The following is a 24,803-nucleotide window of genomic DNA, read 5'->3' on the forward strand; positions in this document are numbered from 1 at the left end:
CTTCTACTTAGCTTATTATTATGCATACAGCATGATATTGAGCTCTGGCTCTCATTATCAGCCTTTTGGTTTATAATGCTCCTTTGATGACACAAAGATTTCCTCACCTCTTCCCACTAAAGAGAGATTATGTCTGCTGATATTTCTGCAAGATGCATCACAAGTCACACTTCAAATGCCGTCAGCCTGCCTACTTGCACTTGACAACACATGACCTTACGAAATTCCTCTGTCTTGATGACTCATCCCAGTCAAACAGGACAGGGAAAAAAATGCAAGGAACTTTGACCATGAATGAGCTGGTTGGAAATTACTCCTTGGCAACGACCGTTAACAAACAGAGAAGAAGAAAAAAAAAAAAGGAAGGCGTGTCCCTCTGTCAAACGACAACTATGCACTGTACTTTCAGTTTCTTTTCTCAAAGTTGTGCAGAGGGTAAGATAGCAGTTGTGGAGAGATCTGGCCATCACAGCAGCGAAAAACACCAAAAGACATTCGAGCACTCAGCGTGGAACCTCAGAGCTTGGCGCAGCACTTGGGATTCTTCTGTAGTCACCAGCAGTGACTATGGAGAGAAGGCTTCCGTTTTCCTACCCTGTACCGGACTTCTTGCTGACGCTTTTGGGACTTTGCCTGTTTTTGTTTGACGTGGCGCTGGATCTGCACTTGATCGCGTCGCTGTGTCTTGAGAGCGCTTATCGCCTGGTGACAGTGGTGGTGGCTCTTTTGCTGTTCTCCTCTGTGCTGGTGCACATTTTTAGCTGGCTGTGGTACAGCTATGAAGATCCAGATCCAGAAACCAGAATCGAGCACTTTCTCAGGCGATACCATTTGCTTGGGGCCTTCCACTTTTTCCAGCTGGGTGTCTTCATCAGGTTTGTCTTCTTTCCTTGACTAGATGTGGCAGCCAAGTGGAGCTACCGGAAACTCAGAATGTCAGAAGCAAAATTGATAATTTGCTGTTAAGTATGTTGCTTCTAAGTGACTTCATTGGGGCTTTCTTGTAACATTTATCTGGCCCTCTCTCTTCTCAATTAGTCATCTGTTGGTACAGCTCTCTGAAACGTAGAAAAGCCTTGTCATACTACAGTATGAGAATCTCCTTTTTAACAAATGTGTTAAATGTGCTATCTCTTAAAGGAAAAGGAAGTACCACCACAAAACAGCAATAAAAACCTGTGATCATTTCCATTTCATCTGCTTTACAGCTCAAACAGTAGCTTACCACTGTGGGCTGTGTGTTTTCATCAGCTTCTGCATTTCATTCATTACTTTTGCTTTTTGAGTCATCTCCTCTAACATCACCCTACCCCAACCCCAACTTCAGGTATGCAGCCGTGATGGAGATATCAGGACGCAGCTTCAGGGAGAAATGCGACTGGCTGGAAGGCCTCGCCGTGTACCACACCCACGACCTCAGCATGCTGCGCCTGTTCGAGACGTTCTTGGAGAGCGCCCCCCAGCTGGTGCTGATGATCTACATCATCATTCACAAAGGGGAGCTGGGGCTCTTGTCATGTAAGAGGAATATGCCACAATCACAACTTATACTTTTATTCTTGAATTGGAGTCACATTGTAAACATTGTATTCAAGCAAGAAGTAACTGTTTCAAATTTGGACTTGTAATTGCTTGTTTATTTTGGGTATCAAAACAGCACTTTGTCCAGGAAGTTAACAGTTATGCTCACACTCACTGGTCTGGGAGTGTTGTTAGGCTGGTCTGATAATGTTGCTCGTTTAAACTGAATGGATACACTTCTGTTCTAATGTGATGGAAGTCGCTCTGGTGAAGATCGTCTGCTAAATGTGAAAAAACCTGCATTTTTATAAATGGCAACAGATGGCGGACAGTCCATTAAAACAAAGGGAAAGCATTCAATTATTGATCCATAATGAAAAAAAAAACAGCATCTGGAGTCTGTTTTAACAGACTGTTCTATTCCAAGCACTCAGGAACGGCTGCGTTTGCTTAATTTCAGTTTTTAAGGCTGGAGGCTCTGCCGCGTCCATCGCCTGGAGCGTGGCCATGTACCATCGCTCGCTCCGCTCCTTCCTGCCGGACAAAGACAAGCAGGGATGGGGCTCCTCTGTGGTCTACTTCCTGTGGAACCTGCTGCTGATCGCCCCGCGCATGGCCGCCCTGGCCCTCTTCGCCTCCTCCTTCCCCTGCTACGTCGCCGCCCATTTCCTTCTCCTGTGGGTGGCGCTGTTCCTCTGGGCCTGGCTGCAGAGGACTGACTTCATGGACAGCGTGTGCGGGGAGCTCTTGTACCGGGCAGTCGTCGGCATCATATGGTACTTCAGCTGGTTCAATGTAGCTAAGGGTGATACATTTATGAGGAGTGCTATCCACCACGCTTTCATCATGGTGGACAGCGGGCTGCTTCTTTGGCTCTGGTGGGAGAGGCAGGACTCTGTGGATAAGCCTCTGGTTGAGCCCTGTGTAGTTTTCAGTGTTATCGCCTCATCATTCGTACTGGGACTACTACTGAAAATTACATACTACAAGTGTTTCCATCCAAAAAATCCCAGACTGCAGACAGTCTCTGTGTTCCTCACCGAGGCTCAGTCCAGGGAGGGGGACACTGTGGATTCCCGGGACTCACCAGTGGTGATGGATCGTAGTATAGGCAAGCAAATGCCACCAGTTAGGGCAAACAAGAGGATGAGGAACCTGGCCGCCAACTTCTACTCCCCCTCACAGGAAAGGAGCGAGATCCCGCTGTAAGAGCATAAAGATGCAAGGGAGAATGCAGGTCCCACTTTGGGGCGGAGATGGGCCCTAACGGCCATTCAATTGTTTACTGGATTCTGGGGGCTGGATCTCAGTTCTCAACTGGTGCCTGGAAGGAATGTAATCATGCCTTTCCGACATTGTGGGGTTTGGGACCAAGTTCTCTTCTTGGAAAGACAGTGCTGACTTCTCCTGCGCCCAAACACAGACATGGCATGCTACAAGCAAAGGCAGTTGCCAGGTAAAAGGGGAAGTTGACGGTTCCTTTCATTATTATTACTACTGTAGCTATGTGGTGTCTGATGAAAACAAGGAAAGAGACCACCCACATACCTAGAATTTAGAATTTGCATACATATAAATTCTGGAAACTTTTTTTTTTTTTTCAGGTAACACTAGTATGAACAGTTCTTTCAGGTGCACATGGAAGATAGTTGTGCCCTGACATAGTGTTCAGGTTCTGTAAAATATATGCAATTAAGCTATTTTATTTTATTCAACCTTTATTTCACCAGGTTTGTCCCATTGAGATTAAAATTTCTTTTAAAGACCTGGCCAAGAAAAGCAGCACACCAAGTTTCAGACAAAACAAAAATAACATAAGCATAAAAAATACACAAAAATACAAAGGACAAGTAGAAAGTGCAAAGTGCAACCAGTATAAAAGCAATCAATTTTCAGCTAAAAACATTTGCAATTCCCAATAGACTCTGTTTCCCAATTCTTAACAATAGCTTTAAATTCACTGAGCGTGACCAAGTCCTGAAGTTTTAACTCTTTTTGCAGGCTATTCCAGGCAGAGGGTGCAGAATACATGAAAGCCTTCTTGCCAAACTCGGTACGAACTTTAGGAACAGCCAAAGGCAAAGAAGCTTGAGACCTTAACCTATAAGTGCCTTTACATTTTTGTGACATATAATTACATAAATAAGAGGGAAGTTTTCCTAAAATGACCTTATAGATAAAAACATGCCAGTGACTAAGTCTTCGCATAGACAAAGCAGGCCAATTTTGGCTTGGAATATAATGTACAATGATGAGTGAGGACCCTACAATTAATAATGAACCTCAAGGCCCCATGATAAACTGTATCCAACATATGAAGACATTGACTTGAGGCATTCATATATAACAAATCACCATAATCAAGAACAGGCATAAAAGTTGCAGCAACCAATCTCTGCCTGGCAACAAAAGAAAAACAAGATTTGTTCCTAAAATAAAACCCAAGTTTTAACTTCAGCTTTTGAACCAGTTGTTGAATATGAGTTTAAAAAAAAGCTCTCTGAACTCAATATAATCTGTATAGTTTCAAATTCTTACATTGATCAACATGTCTCCCTTAGTTTGTAGTCAGGTTAACACATGTGGCTTTTTATGGTGTTATGCTCACACTCACTGGTGTGGGAGTTAGCCTGCTCCGACACTGCTGCTCATTCAGCTTAGATACACTTCTGTTCTTTTGTGCCGAAAGTTGCTCTGGATGAGAGCATCTGCTAAATGAATGTAATGCAATGTAATGTAATGTCTCATAATCATGGAGTGCAGCTCACAGATGCAGTTTACAAAAGGTCAGGGTACACTCAGTCCAAGAAACACTATAACACTCAAGGAACACTGGCTAACAACCTGGGGGTAATGGTCACATTATGATTGTCAATGTTTTAACGGTCTGAGTGAACGGAAAGCTAGCAGCTAGCTAACTAACAGAAAGTACAGAAGAAACTCACTGAAAAAGGTTATACAGGCCTGTGAATGGGCACATATTAATGTAAACAGCATTATTGCCCATTCAACTGTTGTATAGCCAGTCTCCCATACCTATAGACCCAGCTCAAGAAACGTGACATGGTAGTCATTCAGAATATGTAGAAAAACAGAATGAACGAGGTTCGTGGGATTGCACAGAAAGAAAGGCTGGATATTCTACTGAAAAGGGTGAAAAAATAAAAATACCATGACCCAAGCTACTGTGCTGAAGCCAGGCGACAGGTTTCTTGTTAAAAACAAAATGCTGTTTAAGTGACGGGTGACAGGCAAATTGAATTTCCCCTCAAAAGAATCTCTGTGGTGGTGCATAGAAAGGGAGGTGTGTCTGAGGTCAATCCACTCTGTGAAAGGCAGAACCTGAAGTGTTGTACTGCACCCTACTGCCTCCTTATGACCCTCTTCCCAGTACACCCACCAAAGGCCATAGATGCTGCTGAGGTCAGAAGGGGTAAAGAGAGGGGGGATATTATGCATAATGATCAACCAGAGGGTTCAGACAGCAGGGATATTCTCACTGCTAATTTGCCTGTAACCCTGCTGAACCTGGTTTTCTTTGCCGAGGAAACACAGGCGTAAAATGTTGCTTTTGGAATAGATCCAGCAGGGGGACAGCCTTGGAGGCTGGGTCATTAGGCTCAGTGGTGGCAGTACTGGAACTGTAGTCACCTGTGCGTGGGCGTGAGCTGTTGTCAGGGTTCGAGGGAGTTTGCAAACCATCAAAGAGTCTGAGAGACAGTATGATGTCATAATGCCTTGGAGTCACCTGTCATGCCAGGTTTCCATCTGGAAAGGGTATGTATATCCTCATGGACCGCACCTACCGGTTCAGGTGTCTTCTTGTACATGCCACAGGTAGCACACTCCACCTGCCTGAATATTGAGTGATGTTACTGTTCATGTAAATAATAGCATTGCAACCTAATAGTAGAGTTCAATATTCTGTAAATCTTACTTTCTGTAACTTTTTCTCCTTTTGATGGGGTTTTGAATACTGCCAAACTGTAGCGACTCATTAGTAGAAAGGGGTACAGTCTTTAAATGACCTTACTCAGGCCCCTCTGCAGTGTTATTATTACGGAGACTATATTGGGGTGCTTTTTACAATGGTTTCTAAAGTGTTTATTGTGTTGCACCTTGTATGGAAATTTGAGTGTTCTGTAAGCATTATTTCTGGAGGGGAGAATGTTCTGCAATCTGAAGCACAAGCAAGCAAGTTAAGCTCAAGAATACTAAAAATGTTAGCTAAGCATGCTAACTGTAATTGTAAGCATTCCAAGAGAGGAAGTTGTTGAGTTAGATGAAGCCAAAAAAAGGCTACCTGAATATGACTGAGGTGTAAATAAAGACCACCCTTTTTATCGAAATCCGCCTTGAGTGTCATTTATGTTTAAATAAGCTCACTAACAACACAACAACCAAGGGACTTTATAGTTCCGTTCAAACCTTCAGGAGATTTAGCTGTATGACATCCCAATGTGACAAGGGAATTAATTGAACTGTTGACCACTGATGATAACCCTATAATATGCGAGAAATCGCCACGTTTGTAAATAAACCTGCATGTGTATTTCTGACTTCTGTGAATTCCATCCTTTTTCACTGCAATTACACTGTTAAATAAGACCTGGTCTTCTTCCTCTTCTTTTTTTCCTAAAGAAGATTCCAGTACACTGCAATCATTGTTATTTTCCATTCCATAGCTTTTAACATAAAAACAAAAGAGAAACCAAGCAAATCCTGGCTTCAGAATAGCAAAGGCCCAGCGAAATTGATTGGGCCTGAAACTGTGGCTGTTTTTAAGTGTAGGAAATGTCTTTGTGTAAGAGGCCACACACTTTGATTTCTTTATGATACTGAGAAAACGTGGTTCTGTTGTGATTTGGAATTCCAGTTTAACACCTCTGGTTTTCATTTTTTCTTCCATGCATGGATGCACAAGTGCCTGTTACACTGGTTTGTCCCTCAACAAGGTATGCAGCGAAACACGCGTTTGTGGAGCTTTGTGGAGAAATTTGTTTTGATTTGTTACAAATATAAACAGTGAAGTTGATGGCTGTGTATGAATTTCTTTCTAAAAAAATGAATCAAAAAATGTTTTTTGATACTTTGAAGAATATAAAATATAAGATAGTTTTGATTTGTTTAACACTTTTTTGGTCACCGCATAATTCCACTTGTGTTATCTTATAGTTTTGATGTTTTTACTATTATTCTAAAATGTGGTAAATAGTAAAAAATAAAGAAAGAAAGGTATGACTTTGACTGGCACTGTATACTTGAAGAAAAATTATTCAAAATCATTCTCACAATCACAGCAATTCTCAGGAGATTCAAAAAAACAAAAGAACTTCTTAATTTCTCCCAGAAATCAAGTGTTATCAAGTGCTATGGTGACACTACAGTAGGCCAACAATCTGAGTAAGCATGGAATCTAATGAAATATATGAATAATAAAGAGCTAAAATAAGGGAATTTTATAACTATGAACTTATGATCTAATAATATAGTCAGTTGCATAAGAAAACCAAATGAGCTCTATTAGATGTGCCAGTAATGTGATGTCATGGAATTTGATGTGTGTAGAAATGTATATCATCAAACATGTCTTTCACATTGAAAAAACAGCTTTATAAGAACACCACTCAAAGGCCTTTTCTCATTCTGTAAATTTATTGTCATTCTCATTACAGAACTCGTTTCAATTTTTCTTCAATTTAATTCAAACTAGCAAAAAGCTCCTCCAACTTTTCATAGTACAATATGTGTGCGTGACATGTAAATAAATATACAAGAAGACATTGCAAAATAAAAAGGTATAACTTCCAAATATGGAAGAAATCGCAACACCTAAAACTGTATTGCCTGGTTTTGCCGTTTCGAAAAGAGGCACAGATGCACGTCACATGTTTACTCTCCTAGAAAGTTTAAAAAGCAACCAGCACCACATCCCCTTGTCTCATTGGTGAACGCAAGCCACACTTCATGTGACACAAGATCACAGAGTTTGAATGGCTAGATCAGTCGTCATCTTGAAAACAATGGTAGAACGCCAGCGATGAGATATTCTACAGTTATGATGGATGTTACTTCGAGAAGCACAAGCGGCGAACCCCGGAATCCGATCTAGTCATTCTATTTCTGTGCGTGAGACGCATCTGAAAGGAAGACCTCAGCACTACGGCATTGGTTGGACAAGAAACAAAACAAAACAAACAACAACAACAAAACGAGAGGTTTTGACATGTTCAGTGAGCATGCTTCATTAACTGAAGTAGATTAGCCATCCTTCTGGGTCTGTCCAAGACCAAAAGGTTTTTCTTTTTTTTTTTTTCCTTCCTTACAATCACTTTGCTCTTATCCACACTCAGATGTTTATTGCTTTGTCAACTCTAAAGTGACCCTCTTTTCGTCTCTCGTGTCAGTAGGCATTTAATAACGACATTGCAGCACCCAGGGAGGGGGGGGAGGGGGGGTCATAATATGACACCTGCTGGTGAGGAAGACCGCAGAAAGTTAAAAAAACAAAAAAACTAATCAAGGGTCAGATCTTCTTTTGCCTCACAGTTTGATCAACAAGCATGCTTTTCAAAAGAAGAGACGTTCCCACTTTTACTTCATTAGTTTCTACTATATACATGACGCATAGTTTCAATGCACTCAAGCAGTGGCTATAGTGTTCACCAACTGAAAAATAAAGCAGCGATCCCTCTCACTGAGCAAAATGATCACATAAACTATCAATGCCTGGAAGTGACATTACATTATATTACATGATATTACACACTTGACCCCCTCCCCCCATCCTTAATCGGAGAGGAGCCAATCATGATCGCTAGTTCTATTAAGTTAGTAACAAAAATATATTAATATATTTATACACAAGCAAGAGTAACGTGTCTACATAACAGTGTGTGGCAGTGTACAGTGCCTTCAGTCAGTCACGTTAGGGTGCTGGTATGAGACAGACGAAACAGAAAGATGTGTCCCTCACAGCATGGGGTGGACGATTCTGCAGAGAGACTCTGTCTCCCCAGCTGTGAGGGAAACACATTGCGCTGCTGTAAACTCGTTAGGCAGGGGGGGTTAAATCCCCCCCCGCCCCAATTTTCCTAAACAGTGACTGGGCCTAAACAACCTGCACAGTACACACCCACAGGCATTTCAGTAAACAAGATGTCAAAGGGCGAAGGTCGTACAACCACATCCTGCACTTGGAACCCTTAGCGTACCTTAAGGATCTTCTGTACACACATATGTATTGAGAAAAAAAGAGCAGTTTTTTTTTTTCTTTCTTTCTTTGCCTAAGGTTTCTTTCAGGTATTGGCATCTCAAATCTATTCAGACGGAGCTGGAACTGCTCTCCACTGTTCACTCGGAACAAAAAAAGGTAGACAGGGCCAGTTTTAGGGGAATTGGGGCTAGCTAGGCAATCGCCTGGGTCATGATGAAGGGTCCACTGAAGTTTTGTCTTTAAATGTTTTGCACAGTTCATTTCAACCGTGCAAAGCTGCATGCTTGACTAAATGTAAATCAGGTGCTCCCGTTGTGGTTTTGCTTAGGGCCCCAAAACTCTAAAACCAGCCCTAGAGGTAGATACAACCAGGCTTCAACAGAGAGGGGGGAGACAAGGCCCCCTTTACGTTCTCCATTCAGTTACTGGGCTGTGCATCTACAGTGTAACACAGTGTAAAATGGTTGAAAGGCTATTATGCAATGTGACAGTTACTAGACAATGTGACAGTTACTAGACTCTAATCAGTGGAGAGCGCCCCATCATCACAGATTAGATTTGCTCTCAATCGATGGAAAGACAAACGAGAAAACAAACGCAGATCCCATCTCATTCCCCCAATATGCAAGACATTATCATTGCTCCACAAAGTGCAGAAAGCGTTATCAAAAATAATGTACACTATTGTTGGTTACTCCTAACTGTAATTATTAGAAATCCTGAAGTTATATCGTGTGATTCAGAAAGGCATTTCACCCGCTGACTGGTACGGGTGTGAGAGATATGGACTGAGTAGCAGCACTCTTTTTTTTTCTTTTTTTTCTGAGCAGCTAATTCAACTCGATCCCTCTCCCCTTACACTCTCAGACACACTCTGAACATTCAGCAACTTAGCTTCTCGTCGCTACTAGAAGCCATCGTGGTCCACAACACCAGGGGGCACAGAGACACTGCCACCACCCATGAACACGTCCCCCCGGGTTTCAGCTCGGGTAAACTTGGCAAACCCATGCGTCTGATGGGAGGAGTCTTAGTTTTAGGGGGCAGGGATTTTAAAAAATGCAACCGCCCTCAATGCAACCGTTCCCGCCCCCCATAGGCTCCTCCCCCAACTCGAATGCAAGTCCAACGTGGGGAAAGCCCGCGTTCAGTGTCTGTTTTGGCATCTTAACGTGTCCCGCTAGTGTCCGTACAGGCAGGCGGGCGGGCGGAGGGCCCGCCTCCCCCCTGGCTGCGGGTTCGAATCTCAGGCCGTCGTCATGGCGATGGCGTCCGCACCGTTCCCTTCCCGCGTGGGATGAAGATGGAGATGGTGGAGGGAGAGGCCGCGGTAGGGTGAGGAGCAGGGGAGGGGGCGCCCCTTTACAGGAAGCCCTCCTCAGCAGGAGGCACGTAGGAGAAGCCGGGGAAGGCGCCGGCAGCCTCGCGCATGCTGCTGGTCACCAGGAGGCAGTCGGTGTTGCCCAGGGAGCCGGGCACGGGCAGGTGGGTGAACTCGGGGTCGAAGTGTCGCAGGTCAGTGGGACCGCTCTGTGGGGTTAGAGGAGGAGAGAGCGTTACAAAACCAGCATGCGGACTCACGCGTCTCTTTCATGCTGAACACACACAATCACAGTGCTGCTGCTTGTTTGTACAGCATTGTTCTATGCTTGAATCCACTGTTCTATTTTGTGAAAACTGCAAGACCTTTTTTCCCCATGCTGCACGTGGACTGTGTGTCCTTGCTCATTGATGTATGCAGTTCCTCAACACACAACTTCCTCACAAGGGCCACTCACCACAGAGGGAATGAAGGGGGGAGTGATCTTTTTGGCCATCAGGTCATCCCAGTTGATGGGGGAGAAGAAGGCATGACACTTGAGCTCCATCTACAGGAAGAAAGCGGGCATGACATCAATAATTCAGTCTGGAGTTTACATTTTAAATGAAAGGTGAGAGCGTGTGTGTGGATTACACATATGGAGGAATCAGTGTGTATGAGTAACACTGTATGTTAAGTGAGCGGAGGGTGTGTGTGTGCGTGCATGTGCTCCTGTCAGTGGTCATACTTACGTAGTCATTTCGCGCCCCCAGCCTCTTGGTGCGGTCCTTCTGCAGCAGACCCTCCAGCAGGTCTCTCCCAGCGTTGGATACGTTGGGCTTGAGCACCACGGATTTGTGCAGGATGTTGTTGTACATCTCTGCTGTGTTTCGGCTGTAGAACGGGGGCTGAAGGGAAAGACAGAAAGACAGAGAGAGACACGTCAGTCAAGACTCAGGTGCCTGCCTTTACAGGAAAATGGAGTACATGCCTGACAGCCAATCATAAAAGAGCCATCCATTTCCTCATCAGTCAGCTCAGCAATGACCCATTCACGATTGAGAGACCCCTTTCAAGTGCATTGGGCTGTAAATGACATGTAGAGCTTCATTGTATACATATGTGATGGCATACTGCAGGGAGGCCCTACGGCCAAACTGAAGATAATGCTCTTGGTTACTGGACCATGACTTTATAAAATAACGACTAAAGAACGCCCTGGCCCTTCATGCTAAAGCTGTTCCGAGGTCTGACGTCATCGGGTTTAGAGCACAGACCGCGCTGTACTCACCAGTCCGTAGAGCATCTCGTAGAGCACAGAGCCCAGGCACCACCAGTCCACCGTGCGGTCGTAGGCTTGCTTCTGCAGCACCTCGGGCGCCAGGTACTCGGGCGTCCCGCAGAAGGTGCTGGTGGTCCCGTTAGGGTCCAGCCCCTCCTTGCAGAGGCCGAAGTCGGTGAGGACGATGTGACCCTGCGAGTCCAGCAGGATGTTCTCCGGCTTCAGGTCCCTGAGGGGGAGGGAGGGAGACGTGTTACCTCACGTTCATTCAAACAAAAACCAGTCACAGTTTTCGCCCTTAAATTTTTCCATTCTGTTGTGATATAGGTGCCCGGGTCTGCCTCTGGCTGTCTGGCTCAGTATAAAATAATCAGCCTTGGAGTTGTCTTCAAATCACCATAATTTTTGTACTGACTGTATGCAGTAGAGATCTGGAAACAATGTACCATACTTCTAACTATATATGCACTTTGCTCTGGAACTCAAGAGCTGTACAAGAGCTGTAAACATCTTTAGAGTTGGACATGGACTCTTATCAGCTGCAATTATCAGCAGGTTGTATTATTTCCCTAGGGGGCGCTGTTGGACTCACTGCATACCTATAGACAATGTGCAGGGAGTGGAGGTAGCCCAGGGCGCTGGCCATCTCAGCTGCATAGAACCGGGCCCGTGGCTCCAGGAAGACCCGTTCACGCTGGAGGTGGTAGAAGAGCTGTGGGGAGGGAGAGGGGGAGGCGTTACCAAGGTGCAGCGTGACCTTTGGAAATCCACCAGCAACTCTGCCAACACACCTGCGCGCAAACCGCAGCCAAACGATGACTCACGCTCGGAATTCCCAGTGCATCCAGAAGGCTACACCGCCCCAGAATCCCACACAGCCTAAACCCCTATGGAGAAATTGCCCCTTGTAATGCCTCTCACTTCCACTCCCTCCTGCCTGTGCTAGAATGCCACTTAGACTGGTCATGCTAAAATACCGAAGGCATTTCAATCCTCGGTGGCCAGTCCATGTGTGCCTGTGTTTGTGTGCCTGTGTGTGGGCGAGTGCTTCAGGCTGCTGCTGCCGTGTTTGCGTAGGCATTTGCAAACACATACGCGTCCGCACACACACACACTCACTCACACACTCACACACACAAACTGGTACTCTGAGCTCATCAGTGTGTGACCACTGTGGCCTGCCAGCCCACGGCCCCTCTCTCCAGCCGAGCTCACTCTACTCCCGCTCCCACTCCCACCCACTGCCTCAGGTCTGGCGCTAACCTCTCCGCCGTTGACGTAGTCCAGCACAAAGTAAAGCTTGTCGGTGGTCTGGAAGGAGAAGTGCAGCCCCACCAGGAACGGGTGTTTGAGGTTCTTCAGGAGCACACTACGTTCTGCCATGATGTGTTTTTGCTGTGGGAAGGAGAGGGCGGGAGAGAGGAGACAGGTGAGCACTGGGTCCCTCATGTACATGAATTACACAGTGCTTACAATGGTCATCAGCTATGGGAGGAACCAACAAAATATCCTTACAAGGGGAACACACTGTACGTTCACTAGGGAAGGTGGTGAAAGAGTTTATCCTAAACAAGGAGCGGGTCTCACCTCTTTCTTCTTCAGAATGATCTTCTTCTGCAGGACCTTCACAGCGTAGTACTTGGCACTTTCCTTGTGTCTGGCCAGCAAGACCTGGCAGGAAGAGACAGGGGAAGGTTAACCTTCCAGCGTTCCCCACGACCTGCTCGATGAGACCCATGCGATAACGACGACCACGGCGGATCTGCACGAGGGCTCTCACCTTTCCGAAACTTCCTTTCCCAATGATTTTCAGATAGTCAAAGTCAGACGGCTTGACCCTGGAGAGAAAAACGGCACAGACAGGCAGCACGTGAGTTTCCCGTGTAAGGTGAAATTCTGAGGATTTATGACTGGCTTCATTGTTCATGTGAACGTGAAAGCATCATACTTACTGAGTCTCCTCTGCCAGCGAGCTTCTGGGTGAAGTCATGCACAGCTAAGAGAGGAGGGAAAAAGAAGGTTAATCACTACGGCGTGAAAACAAGCTCCCTCTAACCCTCACATTCTCCAGCAAACTAACTACTCACAGGAGAGTTTCCATCCTCTGTCTCTTCATTCTGATTCTCATCAATCTTCAGGAACACCCGGACATCCGAGCTGAGAACAGATTGGACGAAGAACTTGTGTTACTGTGGACTACATTTCAGCCTCTTGCAGAAATCTCAAGTACAATCGAGCACAATCCTCAATGAGACGAAAGAATGTCATTCTTCATTGGGTATTCTGTTCATGGAGAAATTACACTTATAGCTAGAGGGCAAACGACCGCTAGCAATGGAATGGCAATGCTGTATTCGTCCACTAGGTGGCACCCATGTAACAAGGCTTTCACCACCGCTAAAGTGCAGCAAATTACAAAGACCTCCTTAAAGCGGTTTAGAAGGACTGCAGAACGCCCTGACTAACACCATCTCAGACACCAGTAAGTACAAACGGCATCAGGAAGGTTAGACAGAAGTCTGAGCTGTACATTGAAAATGTAAACAGCACACAGACGATCAGCAATTCCTGAACAAGGTGGATTTTCTAGAATCCAAACAATAGCTATTCTGTTGTTTTACCCACACTTACAGCACAGTGGAGTTCGGCATCATTTAAACACATTGGTATTATACCCAGACAACTTACAGGACTTAACATATGGACTGACAAAGAATATGACAGACCAGGTGTATTTAAGATTGTTTTATGAATGCTCTCATTGCATACACAACTTCAGATACAAAGCCATGCTCCCATTAGAAATGTACAACTTCACCAATGAGACAACTGTTAAATTTCATTATATTACTCCTTAGCATGCAATGAACTTACAGCAGGGCAGCACACTTGTTCAGCCCATTAAAAATGAATATGTGAAACACTAACATCAGTTTTATAACAATGCCTTATTGTGGGGTACAGTGACAGCCTGCAGATCAAAGGTAGGGCAAACAAAGAAATGTTTGTGAGGCATTGTGCTATGGGTTGGCTCAGACCTTGCCAGGGCAGAAGCCCAGCCAAAATCTGTCTCTTTGGCCCAGAGGCTGGACAAAACGGTCAGGTAAGTTTCCACCACACCTGACCCAAAAGACAGGTTCAGCCCAGCGGGGCTGTGGACAAAAAGCTCTGTGTGGGTGTGCTCTTTAATGGACTTAACATGCTATCTCCATCTGGGAACAAAACGGCTTTGTAGCAAAGGTGATTAGCGAGATCAGTGACTGGGTCGTTTGACATGAGAAGCTATTCCTGCTCCGGCTTTACCCATAGCCATTGGCCAAGCCCAGGCCAATGAAAGCAGCTTAGTGATTTTATATGTAAGAGGAATGCCATTCATGGCCTAGCCAAGCCTGGAACACATTACGGTTGCAGAGGTGACTGGATTATGTGTGGATCTGATCCTAAACTGACAGAAACTAATGACTGCGTCTCATTTTGGCCTGTGCATTAATATACCCTCTAATAGGACTACTATGGAATATAATCTACATTCTCTGGCACAATAATAATAATGTTAGGAAAATACAAAAAAAAAAAAAAACACCTTGATAATGCCCTTGGGCCCATCACTCTCAGGCCTATGGGGGTACTGGCTAAACAATGTTTGATAACCCCGAGAGCAAACCCCGCCCCCCACCCCACAATCACATGGTCGTGAATGGATGGTTCCGGAACCCCTGATACTTACTGCTGACAGATATGCGGGTTCGACACCAGCTTCTGAATGAAGTCGTTCAAACCCATTTTTCTCTCCTTGATAAAGGCTGCAACAAAAAAGTAAGGTATAGGTGTTATTTCTCTTGAGTTAACCACTAACGGTATTTACACTGCACCTTCATGGACCACTGCACATTAGTTCAGATTTACTGCTTCGCCGTTATTATAGTATTTGCATTCTCTCATCACACCTAGAAGTGAATCCTTTATGAAAAATAGATACCTGAAAGATGTACAGCGTAATACAGACGGACAGAATGTAGAACAGTGTCCAAAATCAATATTTTGCAAAGATGTTAAACGCTGTCACAACAGGGATGTTTTCATCCGTACGCGAAAAGTGTTATTTTGCTTTCATATTTTCAAATTAATTATTAATGAACATTCATAAGAATGGTAACGGATGATAACGATGCAAGTCTCCGTTAGGATCGCCTTATTGAGTGCGGAAAGTGTCTTCGCTGGATGCGTCACGCAACAAAACACAGGCTTTCAATTGGTTGATTTCAAAATAGGGAAACAAACTTCATTCATGCAACGATGAAAGTGAAAAATTTTCAGTAAAGAAAATTACAACACAAGCCACATAAGCACATCAAGTTCTAACAGGCAAAGGATGTAACCGACTACCGAAAGTTGCGATATTTTCAACATAATGCGAAATGTGGCTTGTTTCAGCGTTGCTCGCGATCAAAGTACTAACTGTCCGAATTTACAAACCCAAACAGTTTCACAAACCAGCGCATCCAGTAGTCTTTGTGTGCACGACACGAATTCGTTCGTTACGTCTTTGCGGTTTGCCAGGCAATATATCGTGTTTCGTGCGGTTAGGTGTACTGTTACCAAGACTTCGACTAACGGAGCACCACTGCGCTACGATACACCGATAACATAAATCAGAAACTGCAGTCTAGGTTTACTTAGCGAGTTTAGTGTCGAACGCGCAATTTATAAAAGAGAGTTAACAACACTGTGCACGAAAAGGTAGAAAAATAACAAGTAGTCTATATTGCTTACCGGTAAAAAATGCCACAATCCCCCTCATTTTGGAATATGTTAAGTCGCACCCAGCCTCGGTCACAGCCATTGGCGAGTCAATAAATCCAGACAGTTGTAATGAAAAAAGGCAATGAAGTTTGGAAGCAAGAGCGACGGTGGTATCTCGTATTGCAGACCGCCTCGGCGCGTACTGAAGTAGCCTGCGAACCACCCGTTCCCGAGTGCAGCGATCTGTCTAGCGTTCACCACGGCGGCTGGTTATTTTATACGGGACACGTGATTCAGCAGCGAGGCACCCTGACATCACTCCAGAAACCAAGGCAACCGGTTACATGAAGATGGGCCGTGACGTCAGGGGACTCCGCAGCCACCCAGTGAACAGGAGGCGGAGGGGTTGGGGGGTTTGAACGGGAGGGGGGGAGGGGTGCTTGGCAGGAGTGACAGATTGGCTCAGTTTTTTTCCCTTCGGATTTTTTTTTATCAATGGAAGTATATCCTACTGACGCTGTAATCTGTTTAGTAAGAGGAGATGAGACGCATTTTAAACCACCGTTGATTGATGACAGTTGATATAATGCCAGCAAGCAGAATTAAATCTAGACCAATATGGTATTGCCAATACCATTGTTTTCCTTTTGCTTGTAAGAGGCCCTACAACTGTTTTATCTACTATAATCAAACCGATGCCTCAATGCGCAGCAATATTATATTAAGAAAACGCGAGGATGTGAAATATGACGGAATAGAAATGAAACTCTTTTAATTTAATTGCACAGTTAAGATTTTACAAGATAATAAAACAACATAACAAAAAATTAACTGGCAGAAATATTCAGAAATATTGCCACTGCCTTTCATTTGCACTTCATGTCTGTGCTTATTTGTCATAAACCACTGTAAAACACGTTGAAGTAGAACTGGAAAATTAGTTTACGGCAAACAAGGAACTTGCATTCTGACAAATTTACACTGCAAGTAATTTCCTGAACAAGTCCAGCACTGCACAGTAAACTAATTCAGTCAAACCGCAGAGCCTGGCTCGGGTACAGTATCTGTATGATTTGATCTTGTTCATCCGGACAGAAATTACTACATGAAACACAGCAAAAGGGAGAAACTAATTTTGAAAGGGCTGTTTTGGCTGATCTCATTCATGGACTCTGTATCCCTCTCAGTCTTTGTGACATAATAGGCAGATGTTCTGCGGATGCGACCGGCTTTAAAACCCTTCCAGGTAATGAAGGCTACACAGCGGTATCACAGGCAATTGTATGTGCTGTTATGTACCATACAGAGCTCCTCTAAGCCTGATCATCTCTCCCTGCAGCCACAGATGTGATCCACTAACCTTATAAATGATGTAACGGTGTGATAACGCAGTGTGGTTGGATGACCTCTTCATTGTTAACTGTCTGACAGCTGCAGTATGGATAAGAGGTTACTGGAACGGCATGAGGGGGGTTTGACGGTAAACTTACAGGCAGGGGCTGTCATGCAAATCCCCCCCCCCCCCATGAACTCAGACCACCCCCATTCCTCAGAATCTGGCTTGAGAACTGCTTTATTCAGAACACCAAACACTAAAAAGTTCAATGACCTAATAATGCGTGTGACAGTGACACCCCTCGTAAAGGGGAAGGGGGGGGGGGGGCTCTAGAGAAGCAGGTCATTTGCGTCCCTACCCCAGCATGTCCTGCAAGCAACCAAATGCAGAGAATTCATCGCTGTTTCACGAGAAGAGTGAAGACAGAGAGATGAGTGGAGTCACAGACGAACGGTGAGCTCAGGGGGTCATGTCACAGAGGTCAAAATAGACGCCTCTGATGGTATATGCTGAGTCTCCCATTCAGCTCACAGAATGGAGGGAACGAGCTTGGGCAAAAGAAAGATGTGGTTGTAATGGCTGGGTTTCTCAGCACTAAGCCTGTATGGCAATAGTCCAGCAGGCCCCTCAGCTCACTATAAATGCTGTCGCTCAGAATTTAGCAGTTAAAGGGAGGAGGAGTTAAACTGGCTCCCCCATCAATTCAAACACAAGTCAGCACAGCAAGTGGAGCCGTGGTCAGGGCAACGGCTTTTTTTGAACACTGGCAACGACTTTGTCATTGCGTCCCTTTAAAAGCTGTAAAAAAAAAAAAAAAAACAATCAAGAAGAATGAAGTAGCTCATGGAAACCTGACAAAACAGCAACCGGCCAATCAGAATGTGTGTGAATCAGAGAAATAACGGAACAGAGTGCCTTAGCGATGATGAGGAACAGAATCGGGCAGCCACATTTGTGGGTGGAGGGGGTCAAACCACATGTGCTGACTCTGCAGTCCCCTGGGGCCAGGACTGAGTTTTGTCACCTTTCTTGTGTATTAGACTGTGCCATCAACTCAGCAGCTGTGAATTTTAGGAGAAAGTTTCTAGAAAACACACCAGGCGGTATCGGTCATGAGGAGCGGTGTGCAGGTGGGGGAGGGGGAATTCCTCTGTTGCCGCGTGGTTTCTGTATCACTTCTGTCTTTATCGGCCTGTTTATAGGACCTGCTGTTAGGTGTGAAAAAACAAAGAGTTGTGTGTGTGTGTGTGTGTGGGGGGGGGAGTTCTTCTGTTGCAGGTAAATATAGCTCATGAGTGTAACAGAATCACTGATTGTAATGAGGACTATGTCCATTCATCACACTACCGCAGCTGGGGAATTCTTGATGATAGAAGCAAGCTGAGCATTTTGAAGCTAACCGAGTTGCATTATATTTGCTCGGTTGGATACACCTGTGATTCAGGTGCTCTTACAAATTTGGAGTGTGATCGCTGGTACCAGGACTCAGTATGTCCGGACCAGGATCAAACGCTAGGTACCAAAGAGAAGGCAGTTCATGTCATTTCATCGTTCAGCAATGACTGGTGTCCTGGTGACACCTGCCAGTATACACAGAGTGAACACTACTCTATGCTAGCAAAAAGAGGCCATTGTAACATTTTCTACATGTTAGCAATGAAATCTGTAGAAGGGCTGTCACAAAATTACTGAAATGCTTCCTGTGATGTCACAATGGGGGTCAGACAAAAAAGGAAAAAGCCCTGAGAATATGGGTTGTCAAGTTATTTTTGGACATCCCTTGCTATTTCTGTGGGTGCCTTCTAAGAGACATGATATTTGAGGCTTAGACCTATTATCTGCTTCTTCCCTGGAGGTCAGGCCGTCAGTCACATGCCTCCATATGCCTCAGCATCTCGGCCCGTGTATTAGTGTCGCTAAGACTCACCTGCATGGCGACCATGACCGTGACAGATGCTGAATTAGGACCAATGGGGGCCATCTTCTGAGGGGCCCGTGGTGACACGTAATGGTATTTTTAGAACCGCTAAAGAAGGGCCGCGCTGGAATGATGCCCGTGTCTGGGGCCAAGCGAACATGTGGTGCTGAGCTCACTCCCCCTCGCGAAAACAAAAAAAATCTTCACAGTGATCCAGTCAGTGCAGCTGGGTCCGTGAAGCAGAGCGATATCTCACAGCATACCGTCATTTGCATAGCTTAGAGGAACAGGGAAGTTGCCCATGAGGCTTAAAAACCGGGTGTGTCTGGGGTCTACGCCCAAAATACGCACTTGGTTTGAAAAATGGTATTTTTTTGCATTTCTATCACCTATGGATCTGTGAGGCTCAAATGTGGCTGCTAAGCAACTGATAGAGGAGTCAGAGAACCCACTTTTAAATGAAGACCATCCCAAACCTGTTTGTGGCTTTTTTTCCAACAAGTTATCAGTCTTGCTACTTGCTTGCATAATTACTTGCTACCAGCTGATTGTATGTTTGAATGCATATAATATGGTAGTTCAGTCTTTACATGATTTTGCAATTAATTTGATCTCATTGCAGCTAAAAAGTAAAAAACATGGTTTTAAGAAATACATCCCTCTCTGACTGCTTTGTTATAATCGAAATTATTTAATGCAGTCCAATACTTTTGTGATAGTGATAATTATATGGTGTGAAGTCCACCAAGGCAGATCCTTACCAAAACTGGCTAGCTGGATGAACACGAAAAACAGGTTGAGAACCATTTCCAGGTGAAAGTACATTCTCTTCCTCATTCCTATTTATAGCTGTATTTCTCGTTATTGGTTTGTGTAAACGCTCTCCGTAGCTGTTGGACGCGGGTATCTAAGGAATGGCATGCATCAGACGCGGAACTTTAAATTAACAAATCAGGTGCATGCTATCTTCACCTGCCTTATGCTATTGTTCTGCCACCCAAGAAGCGTGTGTGGCTTTTTCCTTTTATCAGTTGCATTATTCCGATAGTAGATATTTCTGTGTGCCCATGGTGGCATGAAAATAGAAATTAGCATCAGAGGCCAGGCAGGAGGGACTGGAGAGAGAGGTGTGAAGGTCTGTTTTTATCATAATTTGGTTCGATGTTGCACAGATCTTTATCTCATGAGGAGTGGCTGATGAAATGGGCACAGAGCAGAGAATAGACCAATCAGAAGATGTAGAGATCAGTGCAGCATTGGTCCAGAACAAAATCAAACCCCCCTGGTTTCAGAGCCCCAGGTGTGGGTGAGTCACCCACCGAGCCCCTCCCCCAGTCCCCCACACTGCACTGCTGCTGCTGCACGATGCAGGCAGCCCATGGGAGGGGCTCCTCTCACAGAACCTCAGGGTGAGTCACACACAGCTATTACGCCCCCCCCCCCTCCCAACACACACACGCAAACACACACACACACACACACGCACACACACACATGTACACACACACACACACACAAACACACACACAGACACACACACACACACACAAACACACACACAGACACACACACACACACACACACATGTACACACACACATGTACACACACACACACACAAACACACACACACACGCATACACATGCACACGCACACATGCACACACACACACGCACGCACGCATACACACATGCACGCACACACGCACGCATTGTTTTTTGTATCTATCCAGTTGGATCATTTATGTTAGTCCTCATGAATAGTGGTAAGGTAGACCATCTGGGACTCAAGGTCGTTATTGGGTGCAATAAAAACAGAATTAGCAGAATGGCTGCCACTGCTCTAAGCAACAGAGGAGTCCCCCATAATTCAGTCATTTTTTCCCCCCACAGATACATAAACACACTGCCTCCCCATTCGAAAGCCTTACTGCCCCATTAAACTGAGGACCTGACGGTGCTCGTTCATCTGAGAGTACACCGTAAACCCTAAGGACATCAACCAGGAAGAGGAAAATGCTAACAAGGAAGTCCACAAATGAGCTTGACCGGTGGGGCTGGCTGAATCACCCCGGCTGTTTACAACCCCTATCATAAACCGATCAGCCACAATCTGAAACGAACCCCCCGAAATAGCCCGTGTATGCAAATACTAAAGTCATGTTCCCTATTATCGCTTATGAAGCAGTGCTGTGTTTGTGCAGAGTCACCAGAGCTGACACAAAGAGGCTTATCTCCCAGCCTCAGTCTCTTATGGGGATACCGTCTCTCTGCCTTTCCTACCTGAGGCCACTGCCCCAGGCACTACCTGTACCTGTCTGAGATATTTGGACTCATTATACTAAACCCTCATTCATTCAATATATACACTCCAATATGTTTCAGATTGTATTCTTTTCCCCATATGTTAATATGAATACAACTTACATACCACGAATATATTGAAACGAATCGTTTTGCTCACTTCGTTTCAAGTGAGCAACACTTTAACTGCTCATTGTAAGACAGACTTTGACGTGATATATACATTTACACAATTCAAAACATCGGTCACATTTCTCAGCTCTTTTTTTTTCTCGGTAAAGAAAGAGCTGTCGTATTACCGCGCTGACTGCTGCAGTGAGCTGGGAGCACTATGACAGGACCAAAGTGAAACTGTCTGCTATCCTCCCACAGCACTCTATCATAGCATGAATCAGCCTTTGGGTCAAGCTCCACACGGCACACAGAGGAGTGACAGATATCCGTGACTCATGGATTCGCACTCAAACTCATGCCAGTGACAGAAAAAAAAATGACTCTAAGCAGGACCGTTGCAAGAGCCCCATCCTCACAGAAGCCAACGCCACTTTGCTTCTTTTTCTGCAAGGCCCTGATCCTTTTTTCGACAGCGGCGAGAAAGCGTTCCCCTGGTCGCCCGGGGTAACAGGCTGAATGGAATGGAACTGGGATCGGGGCTCTGGGTATCGCATGTAAGACAGGACAGGATTAGGCCTGCAGCGATATAAAGCGAGATGCCTCCGTTAATCTGCTGGAGGAGATGGCGATTAACGCGGATCATGATGGCGGGATCATAAGGGACGAGTGAGGCTGATAGCCTTCGCGGGCCTGACCGCGCTTGACACGCCAGCTCTGTCACAGTGAGTCTTTGCACAGAACAGGAGCAAATGCCACACAAGAATTAAGAATCAAATTACATGGCCTACTAATGACTCTAAGTCCTCTCCAGATCTATGAAACACGAACCATACAAGCAGAAAAGGACTATACCCCAGGTCAAGCCTAACCACTCCATGAACACAGCCTAGAGGCAGGGCAGTACTCCTCTGTTCAAGCACACCACCAATCAGCTTTTATTTGGCATAGTGCTCTTTAAAATCAAATTGCCATAGGGTGCTTTCTCACCATTCCCAGAGGGACTAAAATGTATTGAAGACTGAATGCAAAAAAAGTATTCCCGGAACCTGATTAACTAGAGATGAGAGGAAAAAAAAATACATAATTCATATGTATTAAAGTAATTATATTGCAATAATGTATGCAAATGCTGCTTTCGTGAATCAAAGCATCAGAGGTACGGTATAAAGAAGGTTGCTAAACTGCAGCACCCTTTAAGAGAGCTGCATTGACAGAATGAAGTGGGGGCTTGATCAGAGCAGTGCAGTCGTTCGGTTAGCCCCAGCACACAGGAGCTGCTTCTCCACAGCAGCGTGAGCAGTAGGGTGAGCAGCGGATGTAATCAAACAGCACAGAGAGTGTGGAGGTGACATGATGAACAGCCAGTGGACACACAACCACACACACACACACACACACACACACACTCTCACACACACAGACACTCACACATACACATACACACACACAGACACAGACACACACACACACGCATACACACACACTCTCTCACACACACAGACACTCACACATACACATACACACACAGACACAGACACACACACACACACATACACACACTCTCTCTCACACACAGACACTCACACATACACATACACACAGACACACACAGACACAGACACAGACACAGACACACACACACACACACACACACACACACACACACTCTCTACTCCTCTCCACCATGGCCCACAGGAGGTCTGCAGCAGACCCCAGCTTCAGAAAGCCACAGTTACAACTGAACCGAATGGAAAAAACAGATCCCAAACAAACGCGGAGCCAGCTCCAGCGCCCCATACCCCGTGCGCTGCTCCTCCTCCGCAAGCTGTGAGTCAGAGCGCAAAAACCTCACGCCTCCCTCTCTCCGCTCGCCTCATAGCGGGCAGTCCCGCGCACTCCTACAGGAATTATCATCAGTGGCTCCTACCTATGAAAGAGCTCTTGCCGGTGTCCGTCTTCATGCTGTCGTGTCTCTGTGTGTGAGAGTGTGATTCGCCAGCAGCAGTCTCTTTCTTTCTCAGCTCCTCTCCCTCCCTGCGCTGCGGTTTAAAGCAGACCCTGCCCCCGCTGCTCGCCGACCTGGCTAATCATTTCCCTTTACCCACTTCCTTATTTTTTTCTCTCTCTCTTTCTCTCCTATGACTGGTGATGCACCTGCCCCCTCCTCCCCCCTCCCCTCCTCTCCGCCCTCCCCCTCTCTCTCTCTCCCTCCCCCCCCTCCTCCCTCTCCTCTCACCTGTCTCCTTACCTGCGTGCCACAAACAAAAGAGCGAGAGAGAGAGAGAGAGAGAGAGGGAGAGAGAGAGAGAGGGAGAGAGAGAGAGAGAGAGAGAGAGAGAGAGGGAGAGAGACAGAACGCGAAACAACATTCAGTCTCAGGTTACGATCCCCTGTGCTGGGGAATCGTTCGCCAAGGAGGCGGGCAGGACACCGGGGCAGTAAAGCCACTGGAGCACCACCGCCGCAGGCCTTTCTGCCTTTATGGCCTTGTAATTGGATAATCAGGTTTAAGTGACTTCCTTTTTCCACCCTTTGTTCTCGGTTATACAAACACAGGAGAATAAAAACCCTGATCAGCTGGGATGTGTTAAAGGTTGGCAGGGGGCTATGGGCACCAGCAGTGCGGTGGCACCTGCCTATCCACCACTAGTGTAGTGGTGCTCTAACTGGGGCACAGCAGATATGAGTCTGCTTTTTGAATGTTAAGCATTTTTTTTTAAATCCTTCAAACATTTTGAGGGCTGTAACAGGGGACTAGATCTAATGGTGTATGTGTCATTTCTGTAAGTGTTTGTTTGATGATTACAGCTGGGGCAGTGGATACGAGGTATGCACTTGTGACAAAGCTGTCAAAACATTCAAACTCATGAGACTTACGTAAGAACAAGTTAGTTTATCTTGACCTCACAGTTTAAGACCCGTCTATTTTAAGACCCCAGCTGAAGAACCATGGGTTCAGGATACTGTATGGTGTAAAAAGAGTAGCCTGCCTAAAAACAGAAATGTTACCCTCGAGACGGGGGACTGTAGGAGAAAGTGTACATCTCTCAGTTATCCACCAAGGTATCTC

General features: G+C 45.5%; 2 protein-coding genes across 3 annotated transcripts; one reads left to right on the plus strand and one right to left on the minus strand.

The window, feature by feature from the left end:
* The first annotated feature begins 567 nt into the window (after nucleotides 1–567).
* LOC118784357 (XK-related protein 8-like) lies at nucleotides 568–10,076 on the plus strand. The gene is made up of 5 exons (XM_036538569.1): nucleotides 568–875; nucleotides 1,328–1,518; nucleotides 1,982–2,726; nucleotides 9,605–9,729; nucleotides 9,922–10,076. The coding sequence occupies exons 1-5, from the start codon at nucleotides 568–570 to the stop codon at nucleotides 10,074–10,076; spliced, it is 1,524 nt and encodes a 507-aa protein (XP_036394462.1).
* Nucleotides 7,247–23,822, minus strand: LOC118784655 (serine/threonine-protein kinase Sgk1-like). 2 transcript variants are annotated; one of them, XM_036539012.1, is made up of 12 exons: nucleotides 23,661–23,822; nucleotides 15,047–15,122; nucleotides 13,407–13,476; nucleotides 13,272–13,315; nucleotides 13,100–13,157; nucleotides 12,907–12,990; nucleotides 12,583–12,714; nucleotides 11,919–12,031; nucleotides 11,329–11,548; nucleotides 10,790–10,945; nucleotides 10,516–10,605; nucleotides 7,247–10,267 (listed from the first exon to the last, which is right to left on the minus strand). In XM_036539012.1, the coding sequence occupies exons 1-12, from the start codon at nucleotides 23,692–23,694 to the stop codon at nucleotides 10,100–10,102; spliced, it is 1,245 nt and encodes a 414-aa protein (XP_036394905.1). In that variant the 5' UTR covers nucleotides 23,695–23,822; the 3' UTR covers nucleotides 7,247–10,099. The 2 variants fall into 2 exon arrangements, with proteins under 2 accessions (XP_036394905.1, XP_036394904.1); XM_036539011.1 differs by lacking the exon at nucleotides 23,661–23,822 and adding an exon at nucleotides 16,093–16,295.
* Between the last annotated feature and the right edge of the window lie 981 nt (nucleotides 23,823–24,803).

Source organism: Megalops cyprinoides, chromosome 10, assembly GCF_013368585.1.
Source record: "Megalops cyprinoides isolate fMegCyp1 chromosome 10, fMegCyp1.pri, whole genome shotgun sequence".
Lineage (NCBI taxonomy): Eukaryota > Metazoa > Chordata > Actinopteri > Elopiformes > Megalopidae > Megalops > Megalops cyprinoides.